Here is a 20867-nt window from a genome sequence, read left to right on the forward strand (position 1 = left end):
GAAAAAAAAACCGTTTTTCTCAATAAACCTTTTTTCGCCTTTTTTATTTTACAAGTCCTTGAAAATTCAGATTTTTCTACTTGAGTTTACACGATTTCCTTCGGTTATTTAGACCGATTATCATAGAAAGAAGAAATTTATGCTAATTTTCATTGAGACAAGCCATCTTTGTCTGGCATCACGCAGCAGATTCATATACCGGTTCAAGATGTTTCTATCGATGAATTTAGTATACATTGGGAAATTCGACTTTTTCCAGGAAAGAGTAAATTAAAATTAAAAAAGTCAAACACTATATTTTTCAAACCAAAAATATCGAAATTATCAACAATTTAACGGTCGACAGATGCCACCTGTTTTTGAGGTAAGTAACTTTAAACTAATCCTTAGACATGTTTGTGCTAATAACTTTCTCTGAGATATGCACAATAAGCGATTTTAACTTTTGATAGAAAAGCTATGATTATGGAAGAATATATAACAAGAGAAATGTAACTATTCTTTACCATATGTCAGCACTGTTCTTATGTAAAAACAATTTTTCTGAGACGATTAAGAGCGGTTAAAATGTGCTTCCATACCATGCAAAAATATCAAATTCCCGCCCAATAAAACACAAGGAAATTGAACATAACATACAGTGCCATGCTTAAATGTTGTTGAGAGAGGAGAGATGGGAATGTAACCATTTTGAATAAAGTAATTCGTATTTGCTGAAGTTTTTGGTCGTTTTGCATCCAAAATCTAATTTTCTGAATAAGAAACGATAAAAAATTTTCGTTAAATACCTTTTAATTTTTCAAAAATGAGTTCCAATCATGGGTGGATGTCGAATGTCGATTTTTGACTTAGTCTTTGCTAATTGTTGTATCATTACTTCTTTTTGTATCAGCAAATGAGAATAAAGGAGATATATAAATAAGGTTGTACTCATAAGTGAATCCAAGGATAAAAAATGATTCTCTCTTATTAAGTGAATAATGCAGTCCATGTTATGAACATGAAAAATTAACAAATTCCATGCCTTCTTCAAGGTAACGGTTTTATGTTTCTACCCCGCGCGTATGACACAAGTTTTAAGTTGATCGCCAGCTCCTAGAAGTGGATTAAGCTTCCGAAATCGACCTGTTTTTATGAACAAAACCGTATTATGAAAATAAATTTAAAAAAAAAGCTTGCAGCTGTCAGTTCTATGTGGAAATTAATGCAAATGACGCAGATAGATGTTATCCGCTACGCTCGATGAAGAGAATTGGGTCTCATAGGAATATCTTTACATGTTAACATGCGTATTAGACACCGAAATTAGTCCTTAGAACAACATTGTAAAAATTTCGATCACCTTCCAAAGGAGGTCTAATTTATGGCGAAAAACCCTAGGAAAAGCAGGTACTGAGACGTTAAGTTGTCTTAGACTTTTTAATCCAAAAACTCGTATAAGCAACTGTCAGGCAAGAAATTTGCACTATAACGGCATGATCTTCGTTTATAGGGTTTTCTACTGCTTCCAGCTGGAAACAAACCTCTCAGCCTTCTACCTCAAAACGCAGAACAAAGTTCGTGTGATCGTAATTTTTTTTATTGAGTGATTAATAGAAGATTTTAATGCGACAATTTCTTTTACTCGCGGCTTTTTTCGTTCTCCGTCCGTGTGATAAAATCATCCCCACAATTTGTGCACGATGAAATATTTAGCCTGCTTCACGCACTCTACGAAAATAAACAATACGTTTTTCCCTTTTGTTTAACATAGTAAATGTTTTGTTCAAGAAAATAAAATTTAAGGATAATGATCTTGTTTCTTTCAAGTAGCTGCATGAAGATGTTTTTTCGCCAAATATTTGTGATACCCACATTTGGAAGCTCGGTAAATTTTATTTTCGTTTTATTTCAGCTACACGGAAATAGAGGAGTTAAGGCTGGATATCATATCTATCATGGAGTGAAAGTCAAACTCAAGTTTTTCATGCATTCAGTACAGTCATCTCTTGCTTTCCAAGATCCAACGTTCTTTGGCGCCCAAGTTTAGAGTTATTGAGCCAAACGCGTTTTCTTTTATTACTGTCTGGTAGCTATGGTTACGATAGAAACTGTTAGTTTCAAGCCAAGACGATCATTAATATTAGAAATGAATTTCCCTCTTCCTGTTTGGGTCTTTGCGCAAAAAGCTAAATTGGTAAAATAATACGCAGCGAATTTAACCTAATGCAACGGATTGAGTGGAGAAATACGTCTTGGACTATAAAATGTTATTATTAATTCCTTGAGTATCGCCTGTCACGCCAGGTGTAAACTCCATTATGATTATAGATCGTTTTTTGGTAATTCATGTCAAACAAACGCAATGCAAATGAATTTGAGAGAAGAAACGAGACACATCAATACAAATGCAAGACAAGTCCAGCAAAAATGGTTTTGAGACTCACACAAACACAGAAGAAGAGGAGAATTTACCACTACGTGCTTCTTAGCTTTATTCATTTTATTCGACCAGAGTATATATATAGTTAATCCATGTTAACGGGACTGGAAAGAAAGAAGTGCTTTTTGCTGTCGTCCATAATTTTCTAAAACGTGTTTAGTTTACTTGTATGATTCTTTATCTTATTTTCTACCATCAGTTTATACAATAATACAAGTTGAAAGACTTGAACGGCTACCCGTGCTCTAGACGTGTTTGCATGCGTAAAGCGTTTAAAGTCTGGTCTAACAGGTGTTATTAGACAATTTTGCCTAATGACCCAATAGACACTGGGATAGGTGGGATCCAAATATAGAAACTTTTTTACTTAGTGAAGAGCCAGTAAAATTGTGTTTTCGCTAAAAATTTGGGTTGAACTGGCCGTGACCAAAAGTTGCATTCTCAAAGCTTGAAATTTTGAGTACTTTGTTAATCCGACCAATATATTAGTAAAGTTTTCATTGTGAGACATACACCCAGGGGTTGTTTAGTGCGATTGCAAAAGAACTCTTCGCGTCTCTGCGATGATTTGCAACTCCTGCAGTCTTGACCACTCAACACAGGAAGTATGTTTGATAGATAGTTAAGAACTTTATTTCTCTATCATTTACTCTCCAAAAATACATTTTGAATTTCTTTAACTATCAAATAAACTATCAAAAATGTAAGGCAGTGTGCTAATTAAAATTTCCTCAATTGACCAATTGACCGACCGAAACTTTAAATAAGTTGACAAAATAAGGATGAATTTCCCACTTGAGAAATGTAATAAAATTAGAAAAAAGTTTCAAACTTTGCCATAAGCATGTTTTGCAGAGTATATTGGGTTATTTTTCATTTCATCGTAAAAAAACTCCGTACAAAGCTCCTCTCTTTTTTTCTGCAAATATTTAACTTGGGCAGAAATGAAGAACATCATGGCGGCCAAGCATGCGCAGAGTTTTCCTAATGCCCTTTAAAAATGTCCGAAGCTTCTAAGGATTTGTATGGCAAAGTTCTAATACTAAAAAATTTTGACAAAATGAAAATAATTATCGTACTTGCGAGCATCGGTGTGCCATCGTGTTAGTGAGTTGCTGCTTTGGACGAAATTTCGAGGTTCACACTCGCTTCGTCTTTGATCCCAAACAAATTACGCAAATCCCATATAAGAGTCATATTACACTTCCATACAAACACAGTAAATTGGCTGAAATAGCCAAACTTCGACCCGGCACATCCGCGAAAGAAGACACTATTGGTAGGTTGCGAGCATCGCGCTGCGAACAGGGGTCTCTTATCTCTCATTTTGTGCCGCTTTTTTGGATGAATGTGGCATTCTTTTTGATCCCCGTAAAGTTGAAGATTTGCAGTATTCATCGCGAACAGAACTTTCGCCTTTAGTCACGCAGAAAGGATGTCGCAGAAGTTAGATCGACGGTTCTTCCCGAACAAATGGTTTCCGACGCCATTTGTACTTTCAAAGGCTTGGTATCTTAGCTTGTTTACATAAGTCAGATGATATAAATAAAGAAAACTGATTGGTTCAAGGGTGATATTAAAAAATAACCGTGCTTTGCCGTAACGCTATCCATTCCGTGACATGGTTGCGTGACTTCCAATTCAGGCATAAACGTGACGCAAGTTTCTCATTTCTTTCCGGTCTCAATCTGTTATTTTGCGATAAAATAATATAAAATCTTACCTCTCCAGTTTCGTAATCACTTGAAACATTTACAATGTTGGACGCACCTCCTCCCAACTATATGTTTAATACGAAATTGGCACCACAACCTCCTTCACTGAAATATGTCTCACAGTCCATGGAAGAAATGTTGCATTTACCTTTGACATACCTTTCCCTATGCTTAAAGCTTGGAATGAATTCCTTGATAAACCAGAAAATGAAGGGACAGAGGAAGAAGAACTCGTGGATGGTGAACTGACGCAAGGTCCGATCACGCTGGAAGTATTTCAGAAACGTATGAGGAAAAAATATAAAACTTACATAGACTTGTTTGAACTTATTATTCCTTGCAATCTGTTTTCTATCAAAAAATCGGAAGAAGTGAGAAAAGAGTTGAATGAATCTCTGCGAAAATTAGCTTCTTCTGTGAAGTCTCAATACAAGCAGATCAGGGGAAGAAAGGGCCTTGCCCTGAACTCGAAAATAAAAAAGTTCCATGTGTTTGAAAGACATGTTCAGTCAGTAGCAGAGCTGGAGAGGGAAAATGAACAACTAAAGGAGTTGAACTCTTCCCTGCATGAAGAAATTGAAGAGTGGAAATCAAACTATGCAAATTTGGAGGAAGAAAAGAGAAAAATGCTTCATGAAATGCAAGCTGAAATAAGAACACTTCAAGATGATGTTGAAAAAGCTGAGACCACAAATAAAGAATTAATTGATTATATTGAACGCCTGCAGACAGCTCAGCAAGACTACAAGGGGAAAGGCATTTCTCAAGTAAAGAAAAAGTCGAGGACTTTGAAGACTTTCATGACAAGAGCTCAGACAGCACTGTGGTTTGCCAAGTCCTTTGGACTAGAAATTGAGTCAATTGCCATGAAAGAAGTCCAGACTGGAAGCAAGCATAATGTAAAAATGGCCAGTGATGAGCAGCAAGAAAACACTGCCACAGGGTTTGACTCCCTTTCAGAAGAGGAAAAAGAAAAAGTAGATAAAATTTTATTTCTTTTAGACAAATTTTGTGTGGGGGACTCATTTTATCATGAGTTCTCAATGTATAATGATCTTCCAAAATCATATCTAATTAAGCAACGGCAAACACAACTAAATGACATGTGCCATATTGTATCTACACCTGGAAGGGCTGAGGGTGCAGAAGTCTCATTCAAGGAACTTCTCAAGGAAAGGGTGCAAAATTTAATCAACCAAAGTCCAGAATTTGATTTTGAAAATGAAAGTGTTAAAGTTAAAATATCAGGGGATGGGGCAAGGATGACTCACAATACAACCTTTATCATTCTTTCTTTTGCTTTGTTGCAAAATAACAGTCATTTAATGTCAGCAAGGGGAAATAACACAATCGCCATTGTGAAGGGCTCAGAAAATTATGAAACACTGAAGGAGTCATTTGCTAATGTATTTTCAGATATAAATGATCTAAATTCAATGACCAAAATCACAATTAATGGGAAAGAAATTAAACTTGAATTCTTTTTGGGGGGAGATTATAAATTCATTTTAATCATGTTGGGTCTCAAAGGTGCCACCTCATTCTATGCTTGTGCCTGGTGCAAAGTTCACAAAGATAAAAGATGGCATATGAACCATGAGGAAGATTTTTACAATAAGCCACCATTGCAAAGAACACTAAAAGAATTAAAAGAATTATCAAAAAAGGGCAGAGAAAATTTTTGCTGTGAACATGAGCCTCTATTAAACATTGAGTTAGATCATGTAATTTTAGACGAATTGCACCTTTTACTTAGAGTAGTTGATGCGTTACTAAATAATTTACTGGAGGATGTATAACAGTGGGACAAAAAAGATGATTTAAATAAGAAAAGGGGTGAAAAGAAAGGTGTTCATCGAGAGAGGCTGCAGGCTGCAATATGCTCATGTGGGGTTAGTTTTGATATCTGGGAAAAAAACCAATGCTGATGGAAAGGGATCAGGCACCTATGATTTTACAAGTTTGCTTGGGAATGACAAAAAGCAACTCCTGAGAGAGCTTCCAGGCAAAATTTTAAGTGTTGTTCAGACTTCAACTTCAAATACTGTCAAGAAAATATGGGAAGACTTTAGGGAACTATATACATTTATTGGAAGTGGTCAAAATTCAGATAAGCAAATTACAGATTTTTTTGAAATGGCTAAAAGCTAGGTAAACCTTTTCATTTCTCTAAGAGACAAAAGAAAGGGCTATGAACGTGCACGAATAACACCATATATCCATGCTATGGTGTTCCATATCCCCAAGTTCTTCAGGACCCACAAGTCTGTAAAAATTTTCACAGGGCAGGGTGTGGAGAAAAACAATGATTATGCTAGAAACATTGTATTACATAAATCAAATAAATGGGATGCTGCCTCAGATGTCCTAAAAGTTGAGGCCAGACAATGGGCACTAAGTAAATCAGAAAGGGAGAAAAGGCCATATAATAAATCAAATACAGAATACTGGGAAAAAGATCTCCTTGAGGCAAGGAGCAAGAAAAGGAAAACAACATTTGATCCTGAAGAACCTGAGTAACGGTTAGTTTACTGTCAGGGTAACATATACATCTCGGGTAGTTTCAGTAGACCACCACTGCACTGAACAATGGAGAGAACTCAGTATTGAAAAATAGAACAATAACAACAATGATTGGGATAGCAATCTCAAATACTACAAAACTATTGATTTTTTTTGTTCTTTGGATTGTAAAAATGTTCTCTTAAAGCTGGCATTTAATGAAGTGGAGGTCTACTCTTGTGTCCTTTATACTTACTTTAAGTTAACAAATTGTAAAACAGCCTGCACACCGCATGTACTTCTAGGTTGTAAATATGAAAAATTTGACTCAATATAAGAATATGTGATGAACTACTAAAAAAATAGAGATTTTCTATTTTGTAATAAAAACACAATGCCAAATAGAATCAAATCAAGTCTTGGTTTCTTTAATTTGTCTCATGTCAGGCTACATGCTGCTTTACAAAAAGAAATACTCAATTTTTCTGGCCTATATCGTGGGCAAGGTGTAAATGACTCCCCTGTCAAGCTATGAGTCTTTGGACTCCATGACAAAAACAATCTGACCTTCACAGGAAAGTCAATTTGCACCCCATCCCCTATACTATCTATTAGCCTGTGCCACCCATTAGGAAAGTGGCATCTTATAAAATCCTGTTTTTCAAGGAGGATGTATCCACTGTCATTACTTTTCCGTCCCTTAACTTTAAACAAAAGTTAAAATAAGTGTGGTTAAAAGCAATGACAGTGGGTAATTGAGACTTTGATTTTAACTGCTCTAAAATGCCAATGTGGAGACCCTCACTGGCATCAGCAATCTCTTGCTGTGTGAGCCTTGGATTGTTGAATGACCTAAGGGCAAGGAAAAAACATTCATCTTAAAAAATAGTATTACAATTTTTAAATTGAATAGGAAATTATTCCATACAAGCACAGAATATAATCAGAAGAAACCAATGTAACGGATTCCCCCTGTTTTTTTTGTGTAATTATAAAGCTGTTAATCACACATGATATCTCACCTCAAAGCAAAGGCGTTTAAATCCTCTTCTGGCTCCCAGGAGTTTTGTAGGTTCGAGTAGCCCTTCCACTTGATGAAATATTCAATCTAGACCAACGATTGAGTAAGGTTTAACGAGTATTCGTTATGAAAGAGAGATTCATTTCAGTCAAACACTCGGAGCAAAGCAGATTCGCTTACCTTTTCCTTACCGACTCTTTTTGAAACGACTCTTTCGATCTCGTAGAATCTAGACTTTTTTCTCTTTCTCTCTGTGTAAAAATCCGCGGTACTGAGATCATTCAGCGATTTATAAAACAAAATTTTTGGCATTTCGCTCACTAATAGCTTTCCTACTGCTTCACAACCAAGCTACGCAGACTCAGTAGGGTCGAAATGTACAGAATAGAGCCCGCGTCACGAACCGCTGACTGTCCTAAATTTCTACCCAGCGCCGTATCAATTCGGCTGTCGATTGTAAGTAACCAAAATTGACTTTTTTTTTTAAGTATCTTGTCCTGCTCTAGCAGACTGCAAGATTCCAGGCTTTATTTTTCTGTTATCTATGAGGTAATATAATAATTTGCATCAACTCTAAATTCTGTAAAAAATGTAGCGACACAGATCTTAGGGCAAGTGCCAAACTGTACCACCCACTTTATTACATCGAGCGAAATATTCTCTCGCTTGGCCCTCATGCTTACCCTAAACGATACATGTGCGCAAGGATTTAAAGATAGTTTTCCTGTTTGAGATCCTCAGAAACAAGTCGTTTTATGTTCCCTCACATTCATTAACGTCAAAATTAATTAAAGACGAGTTCTCCTGAGCTCTTTAATTTTGAACGAACAGAAAATCTTTCGTAAACGGGGGATCTTAAGCCACTGAAATTCCATGAATTTGCCAAGCAACTTACGACCTACTCCTTGATACATTAGGAATGCACCAAGAGTGTCGAGGCGGAACTCCTAAGATACCTTATAATGATTGAGAACGATTCAGTGGTAGACAGCTGCTATACTTAACTCAGGGCCTTAGCGAGACGACGCTCTGAATGTTGATTTATGCGCAAACTTGATCTCAAGGATAATAGCAAATTGTTATTTGGAAAAGGAGTGCCGTAATTTATGATTGGACTCAGCCAAACCATCCAGTATCGGATCTGGCTTCCAAGACCTTTATTGGAATACTTTTTAAATTGTAAAAAAAGTTTTCGGTTTTCCTCCGTTAGATAAAATTGGTGCAGACTTAAGGTTAACGAGACCTGTGAACCAACATTGAGTTCCCGACTAATTTTTCTGAGTGGGAGCCTTGCAAATCGCCTTCCATATATTTCAAGGTTCTTCTATTTCAAAATCATCACTTTTACCAAAATTTGAACGGAATTCAAACGAGCTGCATGGCAGTCAAAGTTGAGGGATAAGAAAAAAGGATTTTTGAAAGGAAATCTTTAGAAGTACAGAAATAAACAGGCATAGTTTTTGGCAAGTTGGATCTTTCAGATACAGAAGATTTTTTCCATCAACGTTACTTTTCTTTAATGTAAATTGAACCCAAAGAGTGAGCTTCATCATTGTATTAAATTCTCTCTCATCGCCTTATGGAATTTCCTGTCCTTTCCAGTTTCACAATTTTCTCGCCAAATGGTTGTGATACCCACATTTGGAAGCTCGGTAAATTTCATTTTCGTTTTATTTCAACTACATGGAAATAGAGGAGTTAAGGTGGATGTCACATCTTGTCATGGGGTGAAAGTCAAACTCGTTTTTCATGCATTAACTACAGACATCTCTTACCTTCCAAGATCCAACGTTCTTTGGTGCCCAACTTTAGTGTTGTTGAGCCAAACGTGTTTCCTTTTATTACTGCCTGGTTGCTATGTTTACGATAGAAACTGTTGTTTTCAAGCCAAGATGATCATTAATATTAGAAATGAACTTCCCTCTTCCTGTTTGGGCTCTTTGCGCAAAAAGCTAAATTGGTAAAAAAATAATACGCAGCGAATAATTTAACCTAATGCAACGGATTGACCGGAGTAATGCCTCTTGGATAATAACTGTTATTATTAATTGCTTGAAAGTATCGCCTGTTACAACAGGTGCAAAGGCATTATAATTATAATTCTTTTTTTTTTAGTAATTCATTGTCAAACAAACGCAATGCAGATGAATTTGAGAGAAGAAACGAGACACTTCAATAAGAATTCGAGGCACTTCAAGCAAAAATGGTTTTGAGACTCACACAAACACAGAAGAAGAGGAGAATTTACCACTGCGTGCTTCTTAGCCTTATTCATTTTATTCTATTGCAGTATAAAGACAAAGTTGATATATGTTAATGAGACTGTAAAGACAGAAGTTTATTTTTCTTTCATCCATGATTTTAGAAAACGTGTTTAGTTTCCTTGTATGATTCTTTATCTTCTTTTCTACCGTCAGTTTATACTATAATACAAGTTGGAAGACTTGAACGGCTACCCATGCACTAGACGTGTTTATTAGCATGGTTTGCGTGTGTTCAGCCTTTAAAGTCTGGTCAAACAGGTGTTTTTCGATAATATCGCGCAATGACCCAATAGATACCAGGGTAGGTGAGATCCAAATATAGAAACTTCTTTACTCAGTGTAGAGCCTGTAAAATCATTGTGTTTTCGCTAAAAAATTTGGGTTGAAATGGCTGTGACCAAAAGCTGTACTTGCAAGGCTTGAAATTTCGGAGACCTTGCAACTCCGACCAATGTATTAAGACCTCTTTGCGTCTCTGTGATGATCTGCAACTCCTGCAGTCTTGACCACTCAACACAGAAAGTATGTTTGATAGAGAGTAAGGAGCTTTATTTCCCTATCAATTTTTCTCCAAAAATACATTTTGAATTTCTTTAACTATCGAACAAGCTATAAGAAGTGTAAGGCAGTGTGTTGATTGAAATTTCCTCGATTTACCGATGGAAACTTTAAAGAAGTAGACAAAATAAGGACTTCTCTCTTGAGAAATGTAATAAAACAAGAAAAAAGTTTCAAACTTTGCCATAAGCATTTTTGATATATTAGCAGAGTTTGTTGGGTTATTTTTCACTTCATCAAAATGCCCCATTCAAAGCTCCTTTCTTCTTTTCTGCAAAATTTTAGTGTTGTTTTCGCTGTGGCAAACAATAGCGCCGTATCAATTAGGCTGTCGATTGTAAATAATCAAAATGGATTTTTTTTTCTTAGTATCATGTCCGGTTCTAGCAAACTGCAAGATTACAGGCTTTATTTTCCTCTTATCTATGAGGTAATATAGGAATTTTTATCTACTCTAAATTCTGTGGAAATTTTAGCAACACACATCTTGGGGCTAGTGCCAAACTCTGCCGCCCGAGCCTGACCACTGTGAACTATAGTCTCCTCCGAATGCGAGAGAGCGTACCCATATTTGCACATTTACTAGGGCGCATCCAGCGAGCCTGGGCTACCTGTGCCTTTATCGTTCATTTCTTCTTCGGTTGATAAATCTCCGAATATGACTTAAGTTCTCCTCAAAATCCCTGTCTAAATCCTCTCGGTGTATTTAAAAAAAAATGGTGATCGTTGATTTCGTTTTAGGCCATTAAAGCAAAGATATTTCTCTCAAATTTTCGTACCCGAGATTCTTGCCTGCAAAACAGAAAATAAAGCTAATGACCGTGAATATATGAAAATCATGTATGGGAACTGCGGATTAAGAAATAAATATGAAAGCGATCTTCGCAGCAGTGAGCACAACTTAAGCAGTAGTGAAAATAAAGCCTGAAAAGTTCAGGCCATACGAGATTTGAATCCATGAACTTTGAAATACCGCTGCAGTGCTCTACCAACCGAGCTGATCTGATTTTCACTTCACGAGTTTTTTACGAGCCGATATTAAGACAAGCTCCCAATTCTTAATGCACAATTCATATAAATGACTTTCATGTATTCACAGTCATTGATTCATCACTTCACGGGTTTATTATGAGGCTAAGATAATGACCAGCCCTCAGTGGTCTTGCCAGCTTTGTTGGTATAGCACTGCATTGGTGTCGCAGAGGTCATGGGTTCAAATCCCTTCTAGGCCTAACAAAAATCGTAGAAACTTACTGTACTGTGTAGCTTGTGCTTGTGTGAAAACGAATTAACAGATTCTGAAAGGTCCATTACATTTATTTTGATGTTCAATCACTGCAGAACACTCTTTGAAAATGGTTCGTGTATTTCCGTGCGTTGTACGAACGGCAAACGCAGGAAATCATTACGTTTCCTGCATTTACATACATTAACCTCCAAGGAAAATGCGTGTTTTCAGCCGCAAACTCCGGTGAATACGCTGTTGTACACTGGGAAAATGCCAATGAACAAAAGGAAAACAAGCTGTTTGCGGTGCGTTAACCGAGCGGTTAATGCCGGATAATGATTTGTTTACCTGCATTTACCGCGAGGGAAAACTACCGTATAATGGAACGAAAACTGGGATTCACCGATGCGAAAACGCATAGAAAACGGTGGATTTTCCGTACGCAAAACATCTGTAAACGTTTGTAAAATGCTGCGTTTTCCGTGAATTCAATCTTCGTGTTCGGTACGGTAAACGCTAGTTTTTTTGGCGTGAATTATTGACTAGGCGCTGTACAATCTTCGTCAAGCTAGTTTGAATTCGCCAAGCATCTCTACAAAATTTATCAAGTTAATCCTCGGAATTAATCAACCTCTATCAGTTTTCTTTGATTAGCCCAACTATGATTTAATCATATTCTGATAGGTTTTTTAGGTTTATAAAGAAACCAGCCAATGTTCTACGTCAGTAGCTCGATCTGTTTTCAACTTTCTTCTTGGACATGGGAAAAAAAATGAAATGAAGGGAATTGTGAACAACATTTCCCCATTCAACTCAGAGTGACATTTGAAGATTTCTTTTTCACGTCGCAATCTTCTCTCTTGTCATTCGAATGAGGGCAGTTTTTTGTAATAACGGCTCTCCTACTGAGCTCAAATAGATATTATTCTACCAGAAAAAAAAAAGCCAAACAAACATACATGAAATTTTTTTCAGCGAGAAACTGCAATAAACGCAGTTTACTTTTGATGCTAAATCTAACATTACAACAAAATCTACTGATAAGTTTCTTGACCATTTAAAAGTGTTATTTACAACTTGCACGAACTCACATCAGCTTGAAGTACTTGTCTATCCATGTTTTCTTGAGTTTAAAAATAAAATATCAAGTTGAAAATATGATTAGATAGTTAACCAAAGTGACGTCTAATTTTAGAATGATCAAACCTCGGTGTATATCACCACAAAATTCTAGGCATTGCGAAATTGACGTGTCCAATTGCTGAAATGAGCTCTATTGCGACACTTCGTGACTGCCGTGTTAAAAGTATCAAATTCTGAATCAAACTAACGTATGAGCGTTCCATTTTGATAAATCCTGTTGGTTTGTGAAAAATTGAGAACGGTGTGAATGTGTTTAACCTATTTCTTACTCCGCCACTGGAAAATCGTTTGAAACTTTGAAGTTCTGAAACGGGAATAAAACGTCCAATTTTTAAATTTTCTCTATAGATGTGTTCAAATTTGACGGCAGTGTGACCGAGTGGCCAGGGCGCGTTGGGGTTGTAATCTGTTGGTTCCGGGTTCAAACCTCCACCGTGTTGCTCTCTGGATTTTTTTCGTTTGTCTAGTGTTCAACTTTGTGGCTGCACTTTGTTTATCGCAAACCTTAATTATTTTTCCATCTCTTACAACTTATTACCCTTATTAGACACTTTCGTCGTCGACTGATGTGGAGAACCACCTGCCTAGGGTCCATAAATATTGCGTAAAAATGGAAAACGTGATTTAGGTAACTTGCGTCCTGTATTACAGCTACTTAATTCTTGTAAAGAGTCTTACTTCTTATTTTGCTCGTGGTCATGCTGAATGGTGATCCTACTTGTCCAGAATATCAATATTTGTAATTTTTTCCTTTCGTTTTCATTGTTTCAATTTTTTTATTCTTTTTTTCGTTCCATATTCTGGTTGCAAACATGTCCTACAAATTATTACGAATGAGATTTTTTATCATCACAATTTAACAGAACGCGGCCAGTGTACAAAATCTACCGAAGTAATGAAAATAACCGGTACGATGAAATCTCTGAAAAAAATGTACCATAGCATCAATGTAAATACTGCTATGATTTCTCTGTAAATACCCAACAGAAATCTCTGTTGGGTATTTACAACCGGTAGGACGATTACTAAAGCAAACCTTTCTGAGAACCTCATCATCTTCCACTGAAGGATGAGCACCATCCAACCAGCTTGACCGGTCTGTACCACATCTATACCCTGGCACACGCGTTGTTCATATTTTTGTTACTTCAGCTCCCACAAAACGAAACCATCTCTCAAGGAGTTGGTTGTCACCCAACACCGGTTCAGATTTGGGAGTTTTGTGACTCCTTATTTTATTGGCATCGCTCAGTTCTTTATAAGTATTACGGATCGGCTACAAAGTTAAAGATGATTGTAGTAATTAGAATAAATGGTTAACTGAATTGTTAAAGCGTCTCATAATTTTAGCAGTTTAGCGACCAAAACCAGAACTTTCATTTTACAAGAAGTACTTGTGTGGGATATTTTCAGTCAACGACGCTAAAAAGATCAATATGTGTAATTACATTTTATTAGTGATGGATAGCAGTATCTGAATTAATTAAATTAAATTTTTTTTGTTACACAGAAGTTCGCTATATTTAGACGGGTAGTCAATACTAACGTCACCGATTACTGAAATTTTGTTTGAATGCATACTGTACTTATATTTAACTTTTCTTTTCATCTTCATTTTGTTGTTTGACGCAATTATGAAATTTTACGCCTTCTTTTAGCTCTAACATTCAAAGCCAAACTTGCGATTTCGTTCCAGACTGTTGTCTGTCATTAATGTAACGTCCATCCAAAGGCAGAAGAAACAAACAAAAAGCATCTGAATTCTGATGAAAAATGTTTTTATATTCCTTGGAAACTGATGGCCGACTTTTGCACGATGACTCAATAACAGACGAATCCTCTCTCGTTGTAAACATATTCAAGAAGGCCGCCTAACCTGTTCTACTTTGCCTTTATCATCCTTCTTTAGAGAAAAAAATGACTTTATCAAGGATTTTCTCATTTGCAGTTTAATTTTTCTAAGCATTTAAAATGCCTCACCGATCGTCGACTAAAAGGAAAAAGAAAGTACTGGTGTACTTTTAGCCCAGAAGATTCGACGACGACGTAACCAAAAGGTACATGAATTAGGAAATCAGGAAATCTGGTCTGGTTTCCTTAATCAGAGCGCGTGGCAATGGAATGTAACGCCTATATCAGTTGTGCTCAAATTTTCATCAGTGATTCAAGTTTTTTGATCGTAAGCCCTGTATATACTTGGCCGAATGAGCTGTACCTTTAAAAAACGCTCCTTTCACCCAGTTTAATTCGTGAGCTATGAAAAGTGCTTCATAGGATTCCTACGTGGTTTCATTAATAAATGCGATCACTTACATTTTTTTTCGTGGAAAATGCGCTCGAAAAAACATTCAAAGCAAAAGTCAACCAGAAAAAGGCAGTTTCTAAATCCATGTGGCGTTATGGTCTATAATATTGTAGACGGGCCATCAAAACTGCTCTGTAATCTACTACCATACCTGAAAACAAAGGAAAACGATTTGATTAAATTAAAACATATGCGAAGCGGTGAACGACAACAGTGCACTATCTGGAATTGATATGTGATAGACGTTGTGCTACAATGTCATTCATTCATGTGGTAAGTGATAATTCATTGTTTCATGTAACCTCACACTGATTACATGAAGATAATTTGAATAGCAGGCAATAAGAGGATTTGGCCCTTGGGAAAGTCAATGCAGATTTTCTAAAGTGCAACAAAGACAGGTAAATCTCAGAGTACTTAGACGTGCTATTCGTCTAAGGCTCTCTGTCAGTGTTAAATAAAGCAACCAGAGTAACAGATCACACCATCTCTGTTACCGGTCACATAAACATAAATAACCTGAAAAGGTTATTAATTCTTCATTTCGGAGCTCTTTTTGTTGGAATGGCTTTGAAAGAACTACTAGCGTAGACATCACTCAGATTTTACCCATTTCACCCAACACGCTTTCCTATAAGATTCACCTGCTATGGTATGATTAAATCAAAATAAGGAATACTAAACTCCTACAATTTAAACTACTTTATTAAACAACGTATAATGATTCTTTTTCAGGAGCTACTCTTATAGGCAATACAATAATTGTCCTTTAAAAACTTACTTAAGCCCACTACAGACTAAAACTTAGCTCTCTACTGAGAGAGAATCTTCACAAAATACGAAATCTTTTAAGTATATCACAGTACTGAGTACTGAGCTATCTTTTTTAGAGCTTCCTAGATATTCGGTCTTTTCTGACTAAAGAAAATGGTATTTCTAACGAATGAGTCTGCGAATAAGGCAGAAATAGATATTTTGTCGGCACGAGATACGACAAGGCCTGGGCCTTAGGCCCGAGCATCATGGGTAATGATGCAGTGGTATATAAGGGAAAGTATAGCACGTGATGTCCATCTAGGCCTCAGAACCAACCGTTCACCTCTGGCTGATGACAAATTTATTTTAGTTCGAAAACATATTTTCTTTAGCTGTGAAGCCTCGTAGGATGGGCTGCCAACTGCTCTGAGTTTGGGCCATGGTTCCTACCCAGATTTCCTGTCATGGAAAACAGCTTGCGAAACAAAAATATATGCCTCGGGTTGGTTCTCGGCAGGCTTCCCTAAATAAACTTATCTGGTGTACACTACTGTGTTATTTGTTGTGTAGTGGAGACAAAATTTAGTACTCCTAGCTGACCGAGTCCTTATATATCCGTCCGAATTCGAAGCTTACAACACAACTGTTGTGGTAGAAATAGATTATAACCACATAACCCATTAGAATGTTCTAGTTTGCCGTGATATGTCACCAGAAAGTTTGAGTATCGATGTCATAGTGACTAAAAATTCTAGAAATTATTTATTTCTCTATCCACAACACACCGAACACGATTTAAATATCCTTGTAAATCATGATGCTAATGAAAGCACGACTGAACATAGTAAACAACTTGCTTATAATCACGGACCGCCGTGACCCAACGTGGAAGGATTTCAGACAGAATAACAACTTCATGTACAGAAGGCGTGGGTATCAAAAGCTGCTTTAGTTTCTAACGACCTGAGTTAACATCAAGAGTTCAAAACGTTTTGTAATAAGCAAAATACAATGCTCAAAGTTTTGCTTAAAACTTACTGAAGATGTTTGATTGGAATAGATAGAGATGATGATAAAATTATTTGGAAGCTCATTAAGAGGCGATCTCTGTAAGAGCGGTCCAGGGCATTTCGCATCGGAATAAAGTTTTCCCTCAAACTTTGCCCAATAATCTACCTTTGGTAGCGAGTAAATAAAACCACATTAGTTTCTGGAAATACGTTAAAATAAAATTTTTAGAGCTCTCAATAGTCAAAGATGCAAAAGGCCCTTTTTTGACCGCTTGCGACATCGAAAATTTTAAAAGGTAAAAAGCCCGGTCCTCGTATCACACTGCATGCAGCAAAAGATCTTTTGTATTCTTAGACTGTGTGATATGTAAGGTGTATAAAAAGCATTTCAATTTTTATATTCGTTTATTGAGAGGTTCGTCATGATTTATTTAATAACACACGTTAGACAGCTTTCTGAAATTGGTCAAAAGTACTCTTTCTTTCTTGGTTGATATTGCTCAAGTCCAGACCAGACCATTGAAAACTCCGCTTGATTTCTTCTAATAAGATGTTTGGCATAAGAAAAATATAAAAACATCTTGCACTTATTAGTTTTCTTCGCCGTGGTGACTTCAAACTTTTAGCGATTTTGCTAGCGTGACAGCCGATTATGCAAATTAGTTCATTGAGCAAACTCCGACCGTTTTATATAAGTAGCTCAATAAATCTTAGATTTTGGCCATTTTAAGTTGAAAATATAGTAGGACAGAGCTTTTAGACCACACTGATTGATACTCTAAACATTTTAAGAGGCCAAAATTTGATAAACTTTTCTATCTCGTGACGAAAGACGTCAACAACAACGTATCGAATATCATAATTTGATTAGCGCTCAGTCAACCTTTTAATGGCAATCTTTTTTTAAAAAATTGGCTTCTGTTATTTCATATTTGAGTTCTGACAGCCTATGTTATTCAACCTGTATGAACATTCCAGAACCAAACAGCAGGATTTTATTTAGTGTAACCGGTGATAACAGCGCACACTAAAATACACCGTGACCAGTGACTCTCACGTAATTCCATCGTGTAATTATCCTGAATTACTTCTCACGTTGAAATAAAGCAGCGATTGCTCGGATATCTAGCAGACAGGAACAAATATTATTTTGTCGTCACACCTGTCTGCATAACAGTCTCGGTTCATAACTTTGGAGGGTTCTTGTAAAAAAGAATATCGCATTCGCCTAATGAGTGGACGTCATAACTAGATTGCATAGCAACTGCACTCCGAAATCATTTCCTCCATTTTTGCAAGAAGTGCTGCCTTTGTATCTCGCATTTTGAATGAGAGATGAAAATGTTTTCACATGTCTCTTAGTATCTTGACTTTCAGGCTAGGCAACCTTCCCTCTCTTGCCAACGAGCACACATCATAGATATCAAACATGATTGGATGTTTCAGTCCTATCTCATCCATTATTGTGTTCCTCGCCTCTCTCAAATACTCTTCGTCTTCATCAGACGCGGATGCCTCTACCAAGTCGTCGTCTTCGTCGTCTACGTCTGTGGCATAATAATAAGTCTTTATTAAGCACTCTAAACAACAAACGTGTTTAGTTACAATGATATGAAATCAGCAAGTATAAAACTAATAAACTAACTAAATTACTAACTGAATAACTAATAAGAGAACAAACATCTATTAATAAAGGTCCTTTTGAAACGTTCAGTTCTGACAAGCGGGAGAATATAATTATGGCGCCTCTTACGTAGCGTATCCATTGTTCGCTCTGGTGGCAAAAGGTCATCTAAAGCTGTTGGAAAATCGCTGTCGGTGATCTTGGCCCACAACTTCTTATCTTTTAGAATAATAATATTTTCAATCGAAAAAAAGCTCTTTACAGTAGCCAAGCTTAAAAGCTCTCTTGAACAGCCTGTCTATGCGACTCAGATACTTATGATAATACGCGCAGCCCCATACTTCTACAGCATATGTAAATATAGGTAGAATAAGACTGATAAAGAGAAGATGAAGATGATCCAGCGGCAGTCCATAGAATTTACAAACACGTAAGATGTACAGACGACTACTGGCTTTCGATATAATATTATCAAAATGTAAGTCCCAGTTACACGGATCAGATTGAAAAGTTACACCCAACAACTTCAGACATGGTTTACGCTCTATAGAAACCAGAGGAGCAGGTAAGGCCTTAGTGGGTTTGCCTCTAAGAAGCATCTCCCACGTTTTCTTGAAGTTTAGTTGCATACGATTAGCAGATGTCCATGCGACGATCGATCGGACCTCCTCAGCTGCTAAATTGCCGTTATTAGCCAGCGATTTTACTGGAATACTTAATGTTAAATCATCAGCATATTTCACAAGTAAATTCTGATTTGGTAGAATGGCCTTAATATCATTGACCATAATAGAAAATAGTATAGGGCCTAAAACTGTCCCCTGAGGGACACCTCTATTGATATTTACATAGTCCGTGACAATGGCATCAACAACAACTCTTTGTTTCCTGTTCTGTAAAAAACTAATAATCCAATTGGTCACGTATGGATTTATATCAAGTGTTTTCAACTTAGAGCAGAGGATATCATGAGGGACCGAATCAAAAGCTTTGCTGAAATCAAAAGAGAAGATTCTAACACAATCAAAACCCGACTCAAGCCATTTCAGCCAAGCATATTGACACTTAATTAAGGCCATTGTCGTATTGTGGCCTTTGCGGTATGCAAACTGGTCGAAGCTAATGAAGTTCTTCATATATTGAGATAATTCTTGTCTGTATACAAGACGTTCAAAAACCCTCATTATTACATTAGTCAGCGAAATAGGCCGCAACTGTGTGCAATTTTTAAAGTTGGGCTCTTTAGGCAAGGGAGTTATGTCGGCCAATTTCCAAAGATCAGGCACAATGTGATTTTCCAAAGAACAGTTGAAAATATGGGTAACAACAGGAGCGAGGTCGTACGCAAACTCTTTCCAAAACCAGTACGGGATTCCATCTGGACCAGAGGCAGTTCTTTTTAATTTCAGTAGACTCCTGGTAACACTGGAGACCGTTAAAACAGGCATCTCGCTTGATTCCGGGATAGTGACAGTGTCAATGGGTTTATAAAGAGGATCAGTGTTAATGGAACAGAAAAAATTATTGATCTCGCTCGGGGAGATAATTGAGCTTACTTGCGAGTTGGTAGACTTCCTTCCTGTCAGGGAATTGACTGTTGACCACCAAGATTTGGATCCTGCACTATGTTTCTCAAAATTCCCTTTAACTGCTCGAACTTGATTATCTCTGATCAACTTGTTGATTTTCTCTTGAAGAGTTTGGATATCAATCGAAACAGAATTTCCTGACATGTTACTTCGCCGAATCAATTTTCGCCGTTGGTCCAGTAGATGTTTGATTAGAGGAGAAAAGAACGGGGGGTCCCTATTAGACACACGTACTGATATACCCGGAAAACACTCATCAAACATGGTCTTAATCTTGGTACAAAAAAGATTAAGTTTTCCATTCACATCTCCGCATTGATAAACATTGTCCCAGTTATGAAACTTCAACAGTTTATCCATATCCAGTTTATGATGATCACGAACATCTCTGAACATCACAGTTTTCCTTTCAGCCTTAAGTGGAATTCTGGGATATACCAGGACCACAGAGTGGTCAGATCGAACTAGTCCTTGAGTGACCGATACTTTCCTCCAAAAATGTGGGACGTTAGTAATCAAAACATCCAAAATTTTGTTCTTTCTTGTCGGTGTATTTACCATCTGGAATAAATTTAGTTGCGTAAGAAAATCATTGTAATCTAGCTGATTGAGGTCACCACAAATTATAAGGTTGCTGTTAGGATTACCAGTCAATAAATGATCACAACTATTTGTTAGATATTCCAATAAATCATCAGGACAATATGGCGGATCTGGAGGATGATAAACA

At 36.8% G+C, this 20867-nt stretch overlaps 2 protein-coding genes and 1 long non-coding RNA gene across 3 annotated transcripts; 2 read left to right on the top strand and 1 right to left on the bottom strand.

Annotated features, from left to right (window-relative positions):
• Positions 1-1302: 1302 nt before the first annotated feature.
• Positions 1303-3041, top strand: LOC136280891 (uncharacterized). Its single transcript, XR_010717460.1, has 3 exons — positions 1303-1389; positions 1493-1556; positions 1895-3041. It is a non-coding gene; the product is annotated as an uncharacterized lncRNA (long non-coding RNA).
• A 1263-nt stretch (positions 3042-4304) lies between these two features.
• Positions 4305-5936, top strand: LOC136280736 (uncharacterized protein PF3D7_1120000-like). The gene has a single exon (XM_066166415.1). The coding sequence runs from the start codon at positions 4305-4307 to the stop codon at positions 5934-5936; it is 1632 nt and encodes a 543-aa protein (XP_066022512.1).
• Positions 5937-6218: 282 nt separating this feature from the next.
• Positions 6219-7992, bottom strand: LOC136280887 (uncharacterized). Its single transcript, XM_066166672.1, has 3 exons — positions 7841-7992; positions 7662-7747; positions 6219-7491 (listed from the first exon to the last, which is right to left on the bottom strand). Exons 1-3 carry the CDS (start codon positions 7970-7972, stop codon positions 7284-7286), a joined length of 426 nt encoding a protein of 141 aa, XP_066022769.1. The 5' UTR covers positions 7973-7992; the 3' UTR covers positions 6219-7283.
• Positions 7993-20867: the final 12875 nt, after the last annotated feature.

Source organism: Pocillopora verrucosa, chromosome 5 (assembly GCF_036669915.1).
Source record: "Pocillopora verrucosa isolate sample1 chromosome 5, ASM3666991v2, whole genome shotgun sequence".
NCBI classification, from domain to species: Eukaryota; Metazoa; Cnidaria; class Anthozoa; order Scleractinia; family Pocilloporidae; genus Pocillopora; species Pocillopora verrucosa.